At 37.0% G+C, this 15,756-nt stretch overlaps 3 protein-coding genes across 3 annotated transcripts in view; all 3 read left to right on the forward strand.

Moving 5' to 3' along the window:
* Window positions 1-733: 733 nt before the first annotated feature.
* LOC111322732 (tetratricopeptide repeat protein 1) lies at window positions 734-6,435 on the forward strand. Its single transcript, XM_022925894.2, has 8 exons — window positions 734-1,111; window positions 1,453-1,513; window positions 2,551-2,663; window positions 2,968-3,004; window positions 3,311-3,400; window positions 4,600-4,658; window positions 5,048-5,102; window positions 5,718-6,435. Exons 1-8 carry the CDS (start codon window positions 761-763, stop codon window positions 5,831-5,833), a joined length of 882 nt encoding a protein of 293 aa, XP_022781629.1. The 5' UTR covers window positions 734-760; the 3' UTR covers window positions 5,834-6,435.
* A 147-nt stretch (window positions 6,436-6,582) lies between these two features.
* Window positions 6,583-11,249, forward strand: LOC111322731 (G protein-coupled receptor 157). Its single transcript, XM_022925893.2, has 3 exons — window positions 6,583-7,767; window positions 8,156-8,350; window positions 8,952-11,249. Exons 1-3 carry the CDS (start codon window positions 7,105-7,107, stop codon window positions 9,114-9,116), a joined length of 1,023 nt encoding a protein of 340 aa, XP_022781628.1. The 5' UTR covers window positions 6,583-7,104; the 3' UTR covers window positions 9,117-11,249.
* Window positions 11,250-14,859: 3,610 nt separating this feature from the next.
* Window positions 14,860-15,756, forward strand: part of LOC111322755 (uncharacterized) — a 3,626-nt gene continuing 2,729 nt past the window's right edge. Inside the window, exon 1 of the mRNA XM_022925922.2 lies at window positions 14,860-15,025. The gene's annotated coding sequence lies outside the window, so the exon portion shown is untranslated. The remainder of the gene's footprint in view (window positions 15,026-15,756) is intronic.

Here is a 15,756-nt window from a genome sequence, read left to right on the forward strand (position 1 = left end):
CAATAGTGTACGCTGTGGTGTTTACCATTTGTTTTGTAACAGAACATTGATACATTGTAGCTAAAGAGTTCCCTTTTATTTAACAAATCTTACGCGACCAGAAGAAACAAGCGCGCGCGGAAAAATAGTCTTTGCATTTGCTCACGTCAGCAGCGTACACCCATGGGAAAATGGGGGACGCTAAATTGACCAATCAGAGCGCGCGCTTTACTTTGGTTATGTTATAAAAATCAATGTGTGAATACGAATACTCAGTTAAGTCGTGAATCTGCTTAGTCTGTCAAACTATCACTGCGGCATGCATGACTGTGACGCGGCGAGAATCGATAAGCCCTTAAAAAGTGTCACATTATTAGCTCCGTCTGATGGTTTACGTGCCCCTGTTTTGCCATATCTTCAAGAATCGTGCTACAAAGATACAAATTTATTAAAAAATTTTGCAACGAAGAAAAATTTAAAAATACTTTTATCTTTGGTTTTTTTTTAACGTTGTGAGTTTATTCTTTTTTTCGTTTTCTCATTTTTCATTTGTATATTTGCTTTTGAATTTTATATTTCGATTAACGCCTATCATGATATCAGAAAAACAAATGCTTTTGAAGAATGAAGTAAAATGAAATCACCATCATTCTAAGCCGGACTAAGTAGAAAAAAAATAAATGGTTATAGAATTTGTATGAGCCTGCGATGCAAGAGATGCTTACTCACAACATGTCATCTTTCAATTCGATTACACGACGTTGAGTGAATTTCACACAATATGGCGTCTAAGGTGGACGAAGATTCTAAAGAAGGAAGAAAATCTGTTGAGAAACAGTCGGATGAGAATGGAGAGAAGTATAAACAGTGCGCGGCGAAAAAAGTAAGCAAAGATGAACATTTAAAAAACAGGTCTCAATTATCTGCGAACGCTCAAATAGTTGAAGAATTGTTGGACAATGTTTCTGGAGAAGATTCTGAAAGTGAAACATTTCAAGATGCAGTTGAGGATTTAGATGAAAAAAGCGACTCTTTTAAAGCGAAGTCGAGTGAAGTTACGAATGAAGAGGAGAAAGAGGAGGAAAACGAGGTAGTGGAGGAAGAAGAAAGGTTAACGCCTGAAGAAAAGGAGGTAAGAATTTTAGAATTTTTGAGGTTCGATTTCATACGGCACTAATGCTTTGTATGGCAAGTGAAAACTGGTGACATATTTGATATAAAAAGGGTCAAAATTTAAAGAGAATTGCAAATCAGACAAGTTTGGTATCAGTTTCACCTGAAGTCAATTTTGATGACATATGTCAATCAAGTGGAGTTACCGGTAATCTACATTGTTGTTGAATTTGTAGATTTTGTCTCGGATTTAGATAAGTGGAGCTCTCTACAGAACTTCAGCCTAGATTTTTTTAATTTAGTGATTATGAACACAATCATTTGTCACTCTTTCTTTTACTTTGTTTTTCTTTTACTAAGGAAAGAAAAATACAGGCACAGGAATTTAAAGAAAAAGGCAATAATTATTTTAAAAGATCTGGTGAGTGACCACAATGTACAATGTACTTGTTAGCTAATCAGCACTTGAAATTTTCTCCCAGAACTGGTAGGTAGTAGCACAATGTTTCCTCAAGACAATTTGGTTTAGGGTCAAGACCTACCTGTACAGTATACGCTGTGAAAAAAACCTTGTTGTCATCTTTAAATTAGTGAAAGATTCTGAACAGAACTGACTATGATCGCATTGTACTTGTATTTTTATCTCAACCTTAGGTAATATTGATGTGATGTACAAAATATTAACCAAGATCATTGATGTGGAAGTTATTGACAAGTAAATCTACTTGCAATGACTTCTTGCCATGCAGCTATTTAAAGATCAGGAATGTTTTGTTCTATTTGAACATGATGAAGTACAATACTATTAATACATTTCTGAGCTAACGAGGATAACAGCCAGATATTTTTCACAAGTATATGTGTATGTTTAATAGCTTGCAAATGATTTGAAATGGGGTATATTCGGCTGCCACATGATACTCTGAGATGAGAAAATAACCTTCTTGATGGTCAGTAGTAAATTAAGAGATCTTAAGGTATTTTTGCATTTCTGTTTTTATTTCAATGTGTATCATGCCAAACGGGTAAAAATGTTGAGCCATTGCTCTCTTTAAGGGCAAAGTTATTTTCTATATACTATTGTACTTAATGAGTGGTTAGATTTTAAAACTTTCCTACAGCAAAGACAGCGATGCCATCAATTTTTCTGCCAGACTTCAAGAATAAAAAAGAAGTCACTGACAGTGATGTTGTAATGTACAGCTCCATAGAGACTCTATGGTGACCCAGGCCCTCTACGAAGTTCACATGCAACATGTGTCCTGCATGTGGCAATGTTGGCAATGTCAATAGTGTTGTGTTTTGTTAATGGAATGAGAAAGATGGTAAGTTTTGAAACTTACCACCTTACTTTTTCTATTTATACTCTGAAAGATCGTCATGTTTTAATTTACAAATATTTAATTTGAATTTATGTTGAAGGCCATTGATCTTTTATTTCTTTTACTTTTTATTTAGAATATCCTGAAGCTAGAGAACTGTACACCAGTGCAATAAAGATATGTCCAAATGATTTTACCAAGGAAAAATCTATATTTTATGCAAACAGAGCAGCCTGCCTGGTTAAAATGGTATGTTTGCTCTTTTATCACATTTAATGATTGGTTATCAGCCGTATGATTTAGGGAAAGGTTGCAGAGTGAAAAAGGCTTCTGATGATTACTGGGTAATGAACACAAACAGTTTTTTTTGTTTGCTTTCTGTGCAGTTACACTGTCTTTGACAGTTAGTATGTGCACTGTACCCAATGTTGTGTATTTCCTCAAGTAATCAATTATGCACATATATATTTTATGTGGATAATAATCTTACTATTAACTTGGGTTAGCCTCACCTATCTTGTGACTAATTCAAAGATATGTATTTTATTTATAGGAGCAACACAAGGAAGCAATAGATGACTGCACAAAAGGTAGAGATTATTGATTTTGCATTAATTTTATAAATTTTTTTCCTCAAGTGTAATATGATAATATCATGGAAATGTTTATGTGGGTTAAATTTTGTAACTTATAATATTGTGCAAAAGTATTACAAGTGAAATGCACTATTTTATGATTGCCCAGTATAGTATACAACCAAAATAAAAATTAATGATACTGTCTTTATACTATGAACTTGCACTGTAATACTTTGCAGCTGTTCTTTTACTTATATGGACATGATGCTCAATTCCAGTTTCCTTCATTTATCTTGTGGCTTTGTTTTCTCTGTACAGCCTTAGACCTAGACTCAGATTACCTCAAAGTGAGACTTAGGAGAGCTCAGTGCTTTGAACACGAGGACAGATTAGAAGAGGCCTTGGAAGGTAAAATTAATTTAAGTAAAATGTATCATATTTAATTTATGTCTAGTAGATGGCAGTATATTCAATTTAATTTGTATTTTTTTTTTCAATGGAAAATGACAACTTATGAATATATTTTGTTTCATCATGACCAATTTACCCAAAGGTTTCCTTGCTTTAACCCCTTTCTCTAAGACTATCTGAAAATTAATTATCCTAGGTAACAGGCATACAATGCACATCTTTTTGTGGCTATTCACTCAACAGAAAAATGCTTTTTCTGTGACAGTATTCTTTAGATAGCATTGTATAGTGTGGTCCTTCTTATAATTGAAAAAGGCATTAATGATGCATTTGCCTGTTTCCATTTGTAATCTCAGAATAGTCCTGTTGAGGAGAAAACTTTTGATTCTTAATGAACCGCCCCTTAATGAACCGCCCCCTTAATGAACCGCCCCCTTAATGAACCGCCCCCTTAATGAACCGCCCCCTTAATGAACCGCCCCCTTAATGAACCGCCCGCTTAATGAACCGCCCCCTTAATGAACTGCCTGCTTAATGAACCACCCCCTTAATGAACCGCCCCCTCAACGAATTGCCCCCCGGTTAGCTCAATTGGTTAGAGCGCTGGATTGTGTTGTGCGGGAGGTCAAGGGTTTGAGCCCCAGCCGGACCAATACTCATGGTCTTAAAATAACTGAGGAGTATTTGCTACCTTTCTATAATATCAAGAAATGGATAGATATTCTAGTCTTCTCGGATAAGGATGAATAAACCGTAAGCCCCATCTCCTGCAGGGTTAGGGGTAGGAGACGTTAATTTCCCACGCACAAGATTACTGTGTGGTGGATGTCCTCCCCTGGGGTGGGATGGGTGGGTGTTACAGGGCCCCATTTAAACCAGCTATGCTGAACTGGGCTACCCTGTCTAAATATTCATAAATACAAATTCAAATACAAATACAAATGAGTGGTAAAAGTTAACCCTTTCACCCCTAAGGGCAACTAGCATTTAATTTCTCTTTACAATATCACCCCTAAATCAAACATTAAGGTCATGAGAATACAGGAAATGATCAACAACTAAAGAAGCTCTTGATTGTCAAACAAATTCTTGATCTCAGTACCGTAGCGAAAATATGGAGAACAGTTTGGAGAATTATATGCATAGTGATGTTAGGGTGTAAAAGGTTGATGATTTTTTATTTACTTTGTCCCAAGATTACCAGAAAGTGTTTGATATGGATCGTTCATCTCACGTGGCGAGAGAAGCACTGATGGTAAATGATTTTGAATTGTTTACTGACTTGTCGCCAACTCAGACCCATTTAAATGGCTATCGTGTCATTGTGAGAAAGCTCCTCAATTTACCATGATTTCCTTCTTACATGTGCATTGTCTACATTCATTGTCAAACCAACAATGAGTTATGTAAGGATCCTCTTATAATTTAACTATCAGGCATGTCTCTGTAACCTGAAGTTTGTTCCTTTTCCTGAATCTGTGAACTCATGATGAGTCTTGTGAACTACTGAAACACAATTTATCTGTCCTAATATGCTATTTATATTACCCATATACTTCAGAGGATAACAGACTTTTATGAAAGGTCTGTTAATTTGATCTAGATGAGATGTTTACCTTTTTTTTTTTCCTTTGCTATCTGAAGAGACTTCCTGAACAAATCAGGGTCAAGCATGAAAAAATGAAAGAGGAAATGATGGGTATGTGTTGAAAAAATGTTCCATGCTTTTCATTAGGTACTTGCACTGGCAAAATACATTGCATTGTGTGCATTATATAGCCTTTGCATGAACAATAGACACAGTGTAAATGTGTTAACACCACTACAACCTTGCCAAAGTTATCAAATAGTTTCCTAATTACAGTTTTGAGAAATTCCAAAGATTTGAAGTTGTGCATGCTGTGACACATACATACACAGCACCTGCATGCATGTCAAGGGCGTGTTATTTGTGGAAATGTAGTCATGTGCATGCAGGAGAAAATTACATGCAAGCAATGGTTCACATGCAAATGCATAATTATACTGTATTTATTTCATTAAGAGCCCAACCTCAGATAAGACCCCACCTCAAAAAGGTGCCCACACTATAGGTAGGAAGCACACATTAAGTCAGCAGGTTACCTGCACTGGCAAATTATACACACCCCCATCTTGAAAACAAAAGAAAACCATGAAAAAGAGGGCTGTTCAGGTTTAGAGGTGGTTGTGTGTTTGGATTTAACCACATGACATGAACACTGCAAACTCATGCATTTGTCGTGTACCATATTCATTTCTCACCCGCAGGTAACATTGTTTTTTTTTTGTCTAGGGAAACTTAAAGATTTGGGAAATGTTTTTCTACGGCCTTTTGGCCTGTCTACAGACAATTTCAAGGTTCAACAAGATCCGAAATCTGGAGGCTACTCAGTTAATTTCCAAAAATGATTTAGGAGGCTGGAATAAAGTTAAAGTAGATCTGTCTGTCTGTATAAGAGATAATTCAAGCATGTCTACAAAGTAACACAAATGCAAAAGTAGAGCACAACCAATTAAGTGGTTCTGTACTTATTCAGATGGAGGAGAGTGGACAAGGCTACACCATGAATTAAACTGTGGACAGACCTTTCCACAAATTATTATGCGACACATCAAAGAATAAGCATGTTATCAATGAGTCAGATGTTAAGGGAAAATAGCTAAAAAGCAGTAAAGAAAGGACTTGTGTTACAGCAGGTCAGCTACAAGATTACTTTACAAAACAGCCACAAAAAGATATTAAGTTCATTATGCTTTTGGGACATACTGTGATAGTATAATATGGCACTGAAATATGGTACTATATTGAGGCACTACAGTGCAGCACTCAGTTTTTTTTTTTATGATAATGTTTTTCAAAAGCAATTCCTGGGTGGGATTTAACTGGTACAGTCATTTTTTGCTTTGTTACTAAACATAGAACTCTTGCCTCTCATTTTTTTTTTTTTCAAACATGAAATCACAGTTTGCTTCCTAAACAAATTCATAAATGTGTTTCTCTGATGGAAAAATTTGGTGTATTACTTTTGCAGTTACAGTCATGTTTCTACAAGCTTTAACCCATGCTTTCCTTGTTATGTAACTCTCTCCTTCTTGTTGTTCTGCTTACTTTCCTCCCTTCCCTTCTAATCTTTACTACATCTCTCTACTTTTTTTCTATCAAGCCTGCCTCATACCCTCACTTTTCTTCCTGCCCCTCCCATCTTCACTGCCTCTCTCTTCTCCTTTTCAGTCTCTGCTTACTTTTCTCCCTGCCTTTCCCACTCCTGCCTCCCTTCCCCAGAAAAAAGAAATTTCTGCTTCCCTCTTGAGTCTCCTTTTAACCTCTCCCCTCACTTTTTGCACTGCCTTCTACTTACTTTTCCCTCTGTCTCCCTCTTTATGTTTCTCCCCGAGTTCCTTACCCCTTCCCTTTATTTCCTCTTTGTATGCCTAATTACGAATGGAAAGTTAGTGGACTGGTGCATTTCGCTGCGGAGTCTTACCTCGCGTGTGCAAAACAGCACACGCGCGTCCGTTTAGTTGTTATTGCCAAGAAACATCACGTGATAACTTGCGTGATTCGAAGGAACTGATCAACAGAGAGCTGTGAATTTCTTCCAAAATCTCAAAAGATCACATCACGCGATGAAATAGTCAGAAGGTCGCAAAAATTAATCGTAGGGTCTGCACTCAAGGGGATGGAAGTTATTTCTCGCGTTTTACTTCAGCTGACTACAACTGAAGCTTCTTCGACAACTGTCCACGCACAAGAACAAATTGCAGAAGAGCCTCCCAATCAGATCTTGTTCACTGCAGTAGCTTCGCTTTCTATTCTGGGATCTTTCATTATTGTAAGCACATTTTTGCTGTGGCCCGATTTGAGGACGAACGCTCGTCTTATGATCGTATTCATATCGGTCTGTGATTTCCTGGTGGCCAGCTTCAACATACTAGGCATCAATATTGAAAAGAAGTTAGACAATGAAATTTGTAAACTCCAAGCGACGGTCAACATCGCTGCTATTTTGTCGTCTTTCTTTTGGACCTTGTATTTATCCCTTTATTTCTATTTGACTATTTGCAAAAAGATTACCGTGAGGACGGAGAGAGTCACTATGTGGTTGTTTCATGTTACGGCATGGGGGATTCCTTTGGTGATAGCGCTGGTAGGCTATGAGTTAAATGCAGTAGGAAATCCACATGACATGGTATCTTCGGGATGGTGTTGGATCAAATACAGTCCTACAAAACGAAATGAGACGATAATTTGGATGTTAATCGCTGGAAAGGGATGGGAAATCTTGGCATACATTGCTATTTCCGTGTTCTACGTTCTAGTTAAGGTGAAAATTAGACGAGAGGTAGGTGCTAACCGTTTGACGTAAACTTCCTATGTTGCAACAATGATGTGGCATTACCGGTCAACTTTAGTGTTCACCTTGCTTCCCCTTGGCTCTCTCATCTTAGAATATTCTTCCATCCTTGTCAATTTGAGATTTTAAAAGTAATGATTCTACCCTATCCCACTCTGCTGCCCCATTCCATGTACACCTCTCTCATACATCAAGAAAGTACCCACATGTAAGTTGCACATCCGTCAAATTGTCGTTGATAGGACCTGCATAATTAACAGTGTAAACAGGGTATGGAATTGTGACAAAGTGCTTATACCGAGAAGAGGGCTGGACAGTCAGTTTTAGAAAATGCAGACATTTTATCTTGTGTTAATTCTGTTTTCTCTCTTTATAGCTGAAGTGTGGATTTGTTCCAGGAAGCCATTTTCTGACTCTGAAATCAGTTGAAGCAGCAAAAAAGGCAGATCTCAAATTAACATTAATTCCTGTGGTGTTCATTTTCTTACGCATCTGGGGAACCATTAGGTTTATCCGTTTCTGGGCTTATTTCCCTGAGCCGGTGGCACATGATTGGCTCATTATACTCCAAGTAAGTTCATTACTTGATGAAATCTTTAAGTCTCCTTTGTTGTTGTATTGAAATTGAAAATTTTCTCTCCAGATATATTTTATTTTTCAGATTATAACTAAAGAATTTCAGTCCAAATTTTTTATTATTTGACTTTTTTTTGCCTATTTTCTTAGGCAATAGAAATCTAGAAATCTGAGGTTTAGAGAGTTCAGATTATGAGGTACATCCTCCTTCTGGTTAAAACCCTCAGTTGTGGGGGTGCATGGATGTGCTGATGCCTTATGTGACCTCTGATGGACTGCAAGATTCTCCTACCAGATTTTCTTGTCTCTTCTTGTGGAACATATGGAGAGTTTGATATTGTATCAAACATTTCCTTTGGATGTGATCCCATCAGTCGACCCCTTTACATATAAATGATTAATCCAGTACATAGTAGTTTGGAAGTCAGTAAAATGGGAGTTACATTAGTTTTAATTTTTTAATATAACTAATATATAACTAATGTAACAGCCAGTCAAACATAAAAACATTTTTCGGCAGGTTTGTGTGAATTTGAACTAAAGCATTCAGAGGTATTTGATTTTTTTCTAATTTGAACATTCCTGTTTATTTTCAGGGAATTGGTGATAACAGCCAGGGTTTTGCTGATTTTGTTCTGTTCTGTTTATTCACTAACAACATTAGGAACAAGTTCAAACAGTTTATACCAATTTGTAGACATTATCCAGAAAAAGATCCCTTGCTGAGGAATACAAACTTGTGTTATGGAGCAGTTGATTAATTCTTTTTATTTGAAATGATATTTTTAAACACTTTGGAGTCCTGGTTTAAACTATTGTAGACAGGTAGGAGATAAATAACCAATATAGTTGGATGAAAAAAGTCCCAATCTGATATCTGAATGGGAACTGCTGAATTCTCACTTCAAATTGTAAGTGTGTTCCCTTATGAAACAAAGGGAGAGGTTGAGCTTGAATCAAAAGACACTCAGGTCTCTGTTCCTTGGACCCCTTTAAAAGATAACGAAGAGGATCAACAGATGGTGAAAAAACCTGATCAAAACCATTAATGCTTGATGGTTGACGAGAAGGTTGTGAAAAGCTTCTATCAATTGAAAAAAATCTGAATCAGTAGACATGCATTGCTGGAGATCACACAATTTAAATATTTCCTGAATGTAGAGGGTCCCCTATACTTTTTACATGAATTAAGCGTGATTGCATGAGCAATTTTTTTCTCGTGAATCATGATTGCCTTTTTTTTTTATTCATGAATTGTGATTGAACCTGAACAGATTCCTTTATTTAAACATGTCCCGTGAATTAAGAGCTGAATTAAATGTGAACCCTTTTGGTTTTGCGTGATGAATTGTCAGCTATTTTATGATTTTGGAAATGTATATAATTTATTGTTCTTGATAACAACAACAACAACATCCACAACGTCTTTATTTATACTCACAGTTTAACTTATAAATGAAGACTACCTGCAAAATAGCGAAACTAATTGAGGAGGGTAGTATGAGAAATGTGTCAATTACATATTAATATAATTTTTATTCTAATGACAAAAAATAAATAACTAATTACAAAGGTACAGATGTCAATTACAAAAGTGAATAAAAAAGATAGATATACTAATTACGAAGCCACAAGCACATAATTAAAAACAGGAAAAGATCAAAATACTCTTTATTTTAATGAAAGCTAGTTTCTTGTCATTTCGTTTATAATGTATCAATATCAGGATAAGAATCCTGGTTTAGAAGGATTTGAAATAAGGATTTGGTTATTTTTTTCTTGAAACTATATTTTGGGAGCTGTCTCAAAACATCAGGAAGACAGTTCCAAATTTTTGTGCCCATAAAGGAAAAAGAGTTCTTGTGGTGATTTAGTCGAGAGTAGTTTATATAGAAGTTACCAGCATTGAGTAGAAGATCGTGTGTTATAATGATCATCTTTAATGGGTCTACAAGTGGATTAAAGGTAAAGGCAGAATATTGGTAGAGATAAAAAGTGGAACAGCGTGAACGTTAAACTTAGAAAAATTCATCAAGCGGACTACCTGTTTTTGAAGAAGGGGTATCTTGTTAAGGTGCATTTTGGCTGCCTGTCCCCAGGAAGTAAGGCCATAGGAGATATATGGAAAAATAAGAGATCTATATAATTAATTTATACTAAGAAAAATCACAAAGGTAGTGAAATGCCTTAATCTAGATATTATACCTTTATGACTACTGATCTTGGAGGCGATGTGGCTGATATGATATTTCCAACTAAGATTACTACCATTAATACCCCTAAGTACTTAATATATGATTTACGTTTTATACTTATCAGTCTATTACTTTGGTTGTCATTTATATTAAGTTTATAACTTCATAATCTTGAATGGCTGTGGTTAGGTTTTGACAGGAGATGGACTTGATATGGATTGATGAAAGTCATAAAACAGACCACTTAAATAAAACAATTGATAAGACTAATTTCAAGACTAGTAAAAGTAAAAATATTAATTCAACGTGATTTTCTTGAATTTTGTGTGAATGTGAAAGAGTTTTGGATTTTATTCATGATGCATGAAAAGGTCAAATATTTTCATGTGACTGAGTTTTGTGCAAAGGACCGTATAGGGACCCTCAATGTAGGTAACTTTTTCTTTAACATTTCCACATATATCTGACAATTTTGAATGCACAATAAGTGTACAATATTAAAATAGCACAGTGATCGAACAAAAATTGAAAAAATAGATGAAAAAACAGATAATGCATGTAAAGGAAGGAACTAAAATGCAAGCACATGGAGATAGAAGTAATTGGAATGGGAAAGAAACTATTCTCCTGCACTGATTCCAATGTAGCTGAAGCTACAAAGCGGTTAATAAAGTGATAATAAAACAAGTTTTCCTTGTATCTCTACTGTTTAGGAAAGTGAAGGAGAAGGTGCAGGTTGCTGTATTTGAGATGGGTGCTTGTATGGCATTATGGCTAAGGGTGTGGGCAATTATTTGGAGGAAGGGGATTAGAGTGTGGAGCTTATTTGAGGAAATATGGTATCTATAAATAAACAAAACAAACCAAAATGATGCTAGCCCTAAACTGGAAATTACTTGTACACCCTGAGAGGTGGGTGCTTATTTGGGGAAGGGTGCTTTATAGAGGGTGGGCATTTAATTATCCAAGGGAATACAGTTTATGAATAAACAAATCAAATCAAATCTGAATTGACGCCAGCCCTAACCAGTGGAATTACCAGTACTCATTCCATCATCCTATGCTGATGCATTTTTTATCATATTAACCTAATTGCATGGTTTCATAACAATTTTGATGCTTAAGAGCTCTTGCCACCCAAATTTTCAAAACATTTTGCTGTGTAGCCTCAAAGGACACGTTCCATCATGCTAGCATGAAGGCCCTTGTAATCAAACTCCTTAGTGTAATAGCTTTTTACAAAATGCTCAATTGGGCTCTCTAAGGGTTATATGAAGTCAAGAGATCACAAAGGGACAGAGAAAGAGGCTTCTGGTCCAGGCCTTGCGATAGGTCAATTTCAGTCTGGTTAAATCTAGCCACACTGAACCTTCACTGAGCTGAATATTGTTGAATAGTCCCGTCCAAGACCAGAGTTAATACTCTGCCAAGACAAAGTAAAGGGGATTATTTAACAATATTCACTGAGCCTGATGCAAATAATTGTTTTAGTATAATAGCTTCGGTGCTTTTGAATTTTGTCATAGATATTTGTTTTGATGTTGAAATCATTCAGTTTTAGTCGATTTGATTGCTTGTATTGAGATAAATAGCCAGTTTCCACTAAAATTTAACAGGTTCATTTGACTCAGTCAGCAAAAACGTCATATCTTTCTTTTTAAAGGTGTTGCTCCAAACTTGATAGCATCTCTTGTGCTCTTCGAAATTGAATTTTTTCATTAGTTCATTAGTTCCTCTAACACTGACAAAAGGCGAGATAGCTATTTTGGAATTTAGCGCTTCTGCTAATCACCACGCGCGAAGTGACTATTGCGAGATATGACGCCATCCTTGACCAATCAGTGCGCGCGCATCACCGGAGCAATTATACCAAACATGGTTGTAACAAAATACTTCCATATGTTGTGAGACGAGAATCACGTTTCCGTAAATCAGAAACGAATGTTATTATGTAATTATTTCCTTGCAGATGTCACGCATCGCCCTTCGTATCGCAAATGACCTTTTGCTCACGGAAAGTGACTAAAAATGAATTTCGGTAGGCCTTGGTCGCCTGTGAGGAAGATTGATGATTTGGAGAGCAGCGATGGGCTTTGTTCCATTGATTTCAAACTAACTTCGGCAACAAGAAACTATACAAGACCCATACAAACCACAAAGCTTCTTCCCCGCTCTCAGCTAAAAGAATAACCTAACTGAAATCGATGTATCCTGGCCGACGCCCTGATTTACCCTCGCTGACTCCTGGTGATTTTTTGGTGATGTTTACGGTGTGAAAATATTTCACGACCCATGTTTTTATGAAATTCCTTCACACAGGTAGACGTAGCACCACTGTTTAGAAGGGATTCGTCGAACTACGAGGTTAAAAAGTTGGGTTTACAAGATACATGTAAGGAAAACGTGACTTCCGTAAACCTTACACCTGTGATACGTGATATGATTTGGAATTAAAATCACGTGAACTTCTATCTGGGTTACAGGGAAGCGGGTGCAATATGATGGACGTCATTTTAATGCAAGCGCTAACTTTTCTCTGACTTCTCTGACCGGGGCAAACACAGGTTGCAGAGATATCCACTACAGCAGCTTCACTGTTCATCTTAGGATCTTTGATCATAATAACAATAATAATAATAATAATAATAATAATAATAATATATATATATATATATCGATTTCTATAGCGCATTTCCATGGAATGCTCTGAATGCGCTTTACAACACTGTGCGGGGGACTTTTCCAGACTGCCTGTACATTTAGGTTGTGGCCTGACTTGGGAACGAATGCTCGTCGAGTGATCACGGTGATGTTCTTGTGGCAGTCTCAGATATTGTGGGCGAATGGGGAGCCAGTCGAAATCCAGGAGATCTCTTGTGTCGAGTCCAAGTCGCATTTGGTGTCATCGCAATTTTGCTGTTGTTTTTGTGGACAGTCTACTAGTCTGTGTATTTCTACTTGACTACTTACGAGAGGATTACTGAGGAGTCTCATGAACGGTTAATGTGGGTGTTTCAAGCAACACCGGGCTTCGGGAACACCTTGTATCATTGCGCATGCTTTTTACGGGTTTCTCCTGAAAGGAGTTGGGTGTTCAGGAATCCTTGACAAAATTAAAGTTTTGATGCAGTTTGTTCGTAGTCCTCACCTATTTTGTTTTTCATTTCTTCATTGCTTCAGTCTTGGAATAGATGAAAGTACAATTCTTTGTAACTGAAACAGACTTTTACACGGATGTCTTTTCATAGTTTCAGGGTGTTTCATAGTAAACTCTGGGATAGCGGATTAAACGCGACTTGATGTGCTATACGTACAAAGATTTTGGATGCAGTTTACGAAGTTGATCTCCTGATAGTATTCTCTTTAAAGCCTTTTTTTTTTTCCTTTCTCGCACTGCTGGAAGCGACTGATCGAGTTCTTCCTAGCTTTGTTGGTAGAATATCCTATACCACGTGACTGGATCTATGTGGACTTCCAATCTACTCAAGTAATCTAATTTTTTCTTTCTCCTTCGCCGGTAAGAAATTTCTTCAGACAACTGGTGGAACAAAATTAACACTCCCTCTTACCGTCTCCGCCCAAGATTCTCTCTTCGGCTTATTGCTCTTCAACCGACATATGGTTAAACAAAAGGTAATACCGTGACGTCCTATTAGTTCCAGTCATTGCTAGAATTTTGACGTTAGACAATTGCAAGGAGTAAAAAAATACTACAAGTTTGATGGGTGTGGGGAGGGGGGGGGGTCAGGACTCCTTTGACCCTCCCTCTGCATCCGCCACTAATGAGACACTAAGTTTTTCAGTTCAGCGCAGGTGACCAATGTACAACACCTTTTTTTAATAATGCCTGTCAAAATGATATTCTGTACGGTTATTTTAAGGACCGACGGGTGAAAAACACCGACAACACCCATATCTGTCAAGCTTCTGAGGGCGTGGCACAGATTCACTTTAACCTCTGCAAAGCTGAAGGTTTGTTGGGTACGACGGAACTGCGAAGACCATTAGTGGTTTCACCAATTTTCGATTGCAGTGTTTCAGGGCACCTCTACGAGTGGTTTATTCTAAAGAAGCCAGAGGCTTATACAGGGCTATTACCCAATGTTCTAAGTCATCTGCCCGACCAGTGAAGCTTCATAATCTACAAGTTTAAGCCATTATTTTTATTGCATTTTCGTTCTTTGCTTTCAAGAGGAAGGAGAAGAAGACAAAAGAAAACTTTTCTACCTGCGACTTGACTGTCACCACACAAGTGTTCCGATTGATGTTGCGGTCACGTTTCCTTTATGCGCAAATAATTAATGCATAGTAGCTCATTAACTACAACAAAAACTTGTCAATTTGAAGTCGAACTGTGAGTAAGTTGATTCGACCCACGTTTCTGAGTACCTAGGAATAACAAGACGAACGCAGTTCTCTTTTCACCCCACCCCTTATCAACCAGAGAAGAAATCCACCTTCGTGGAAGAACCAGGGTTAGTCGATTTTGTATTGTCCAATTCTTGTGATCGATTTGCCTTATTCATTAGAGTACCACAAACGTAACCCAGTGCGATAGTTTCGTGGTATGGGCCATGAGGAATTGGTTTCTACAAGATCATGTAGATCACCTTATTACGCGGCGTGTTTGGCTTGCTAAGGTTCTCAGCTCCAGAAACCGAAGAATTCACATCGTCCTACAAAGCCAAATTCATCCCGCTGTTGTTTGCACATTTTGTCAAGCTAATTGATTACCATCCGGCGTTGCCATTGAGTTTATCTCTTCAACTTTAGGCTAAGCTGAGCAGACCATTTTCTCAGATACAAGACACATAGTGATATAAATTGAATTGAGTCCACTAAAAAACTGGTGGTATTAGAATAAAAAGTAACTTTATTGCTTAACTCGCGAAAATTTGTCCGGGCACCCGCTTTAGACAATCAATAGTATTAAATTTGCGATATTTTATTAAGTTGTATAACGATCACGAACACCCATTATTTGAAAAACAGAGCTGTATGGAAAGCTGGGCGTTAAAATGGTAAAAGGTGCGATCTTAGTAATGAGAGAAAGATACAGCAATTCAAAAGAAAATCATTTGACTAATTGTCTCTGAATGGAACCATTAACTTAATTTGCGCAATTGTTTTACTTTAAATCGCGTCTCTTCAGTTTTAAGAAGTCGTTTCGCTCTTCAGTTTCAATCTTTACTTGTAAGTGAAACTG

Source organism: Stylophora pistillata, chromosome 1 (assembly GCF_964205215.1).
Source record: "Stylophora pistillata chromosome 1, jaStyPist1.2, whole genome shotgun sequence".
NCBI classification, from domain to species: Eukaryota; Metazoa; Cnidaria; class Anthozoa; order Scleractinia; family Pocilloporidae; genus Stylophora; species Stylophora pistillata.

What these genes read in the sequence shown, in the direction of transcription:
- LOC111322731 (XM_022925893.2), top strand. Translation starts at nt 7,105, where the DNA reads ATGGAAGTTATTTCTCGCGTTTTACTTCAGCTGACTACAACTGAAGCT. An exon ending in AGGTGAAAATTAGACGAGAG is followed by an intron (nt 7,768 to 8,155) that starts GTAGGTGCTAAC and finishes CTCTCTTTATAG; the next exon opens with CTGAAGTGTGGATTTGTTCC. An exon ending in ATTGGCTCATTATACTCCAA is followed by an intron (nt 8,351 to 8,951) that starts GTAAGTTCATTA and finishes GTTTATTTTCAG; the next exon opens with GGAATTGGTGATAACAGCCA.
- LOC111322732 (XM_022925894.2), top strand. Translation starts at nt 761, where the DNA reads ATGGCGTCTAAGGTGGACGAAGATTCTAAAGAAGGAAGAAAATCTGTT. An exon ending in CAGCCTGCCTGGTTAAAATG is followed by an intron (nt 2,664 to 2,967) that starts GTATGTTTGCTC and finishes TTTTATTTATAG; the next exon opens with GAGCAACACAAGGAAGCAAT. An exon ending in AATAGATGACTGCACAAAAG is followed by an intron (nt 3,005 to 3,310) that starts GTAGAGATTATT and finishes TTCTCTGTACAG; the next exon opens with CCTTAGACCTAGACTCAGAT.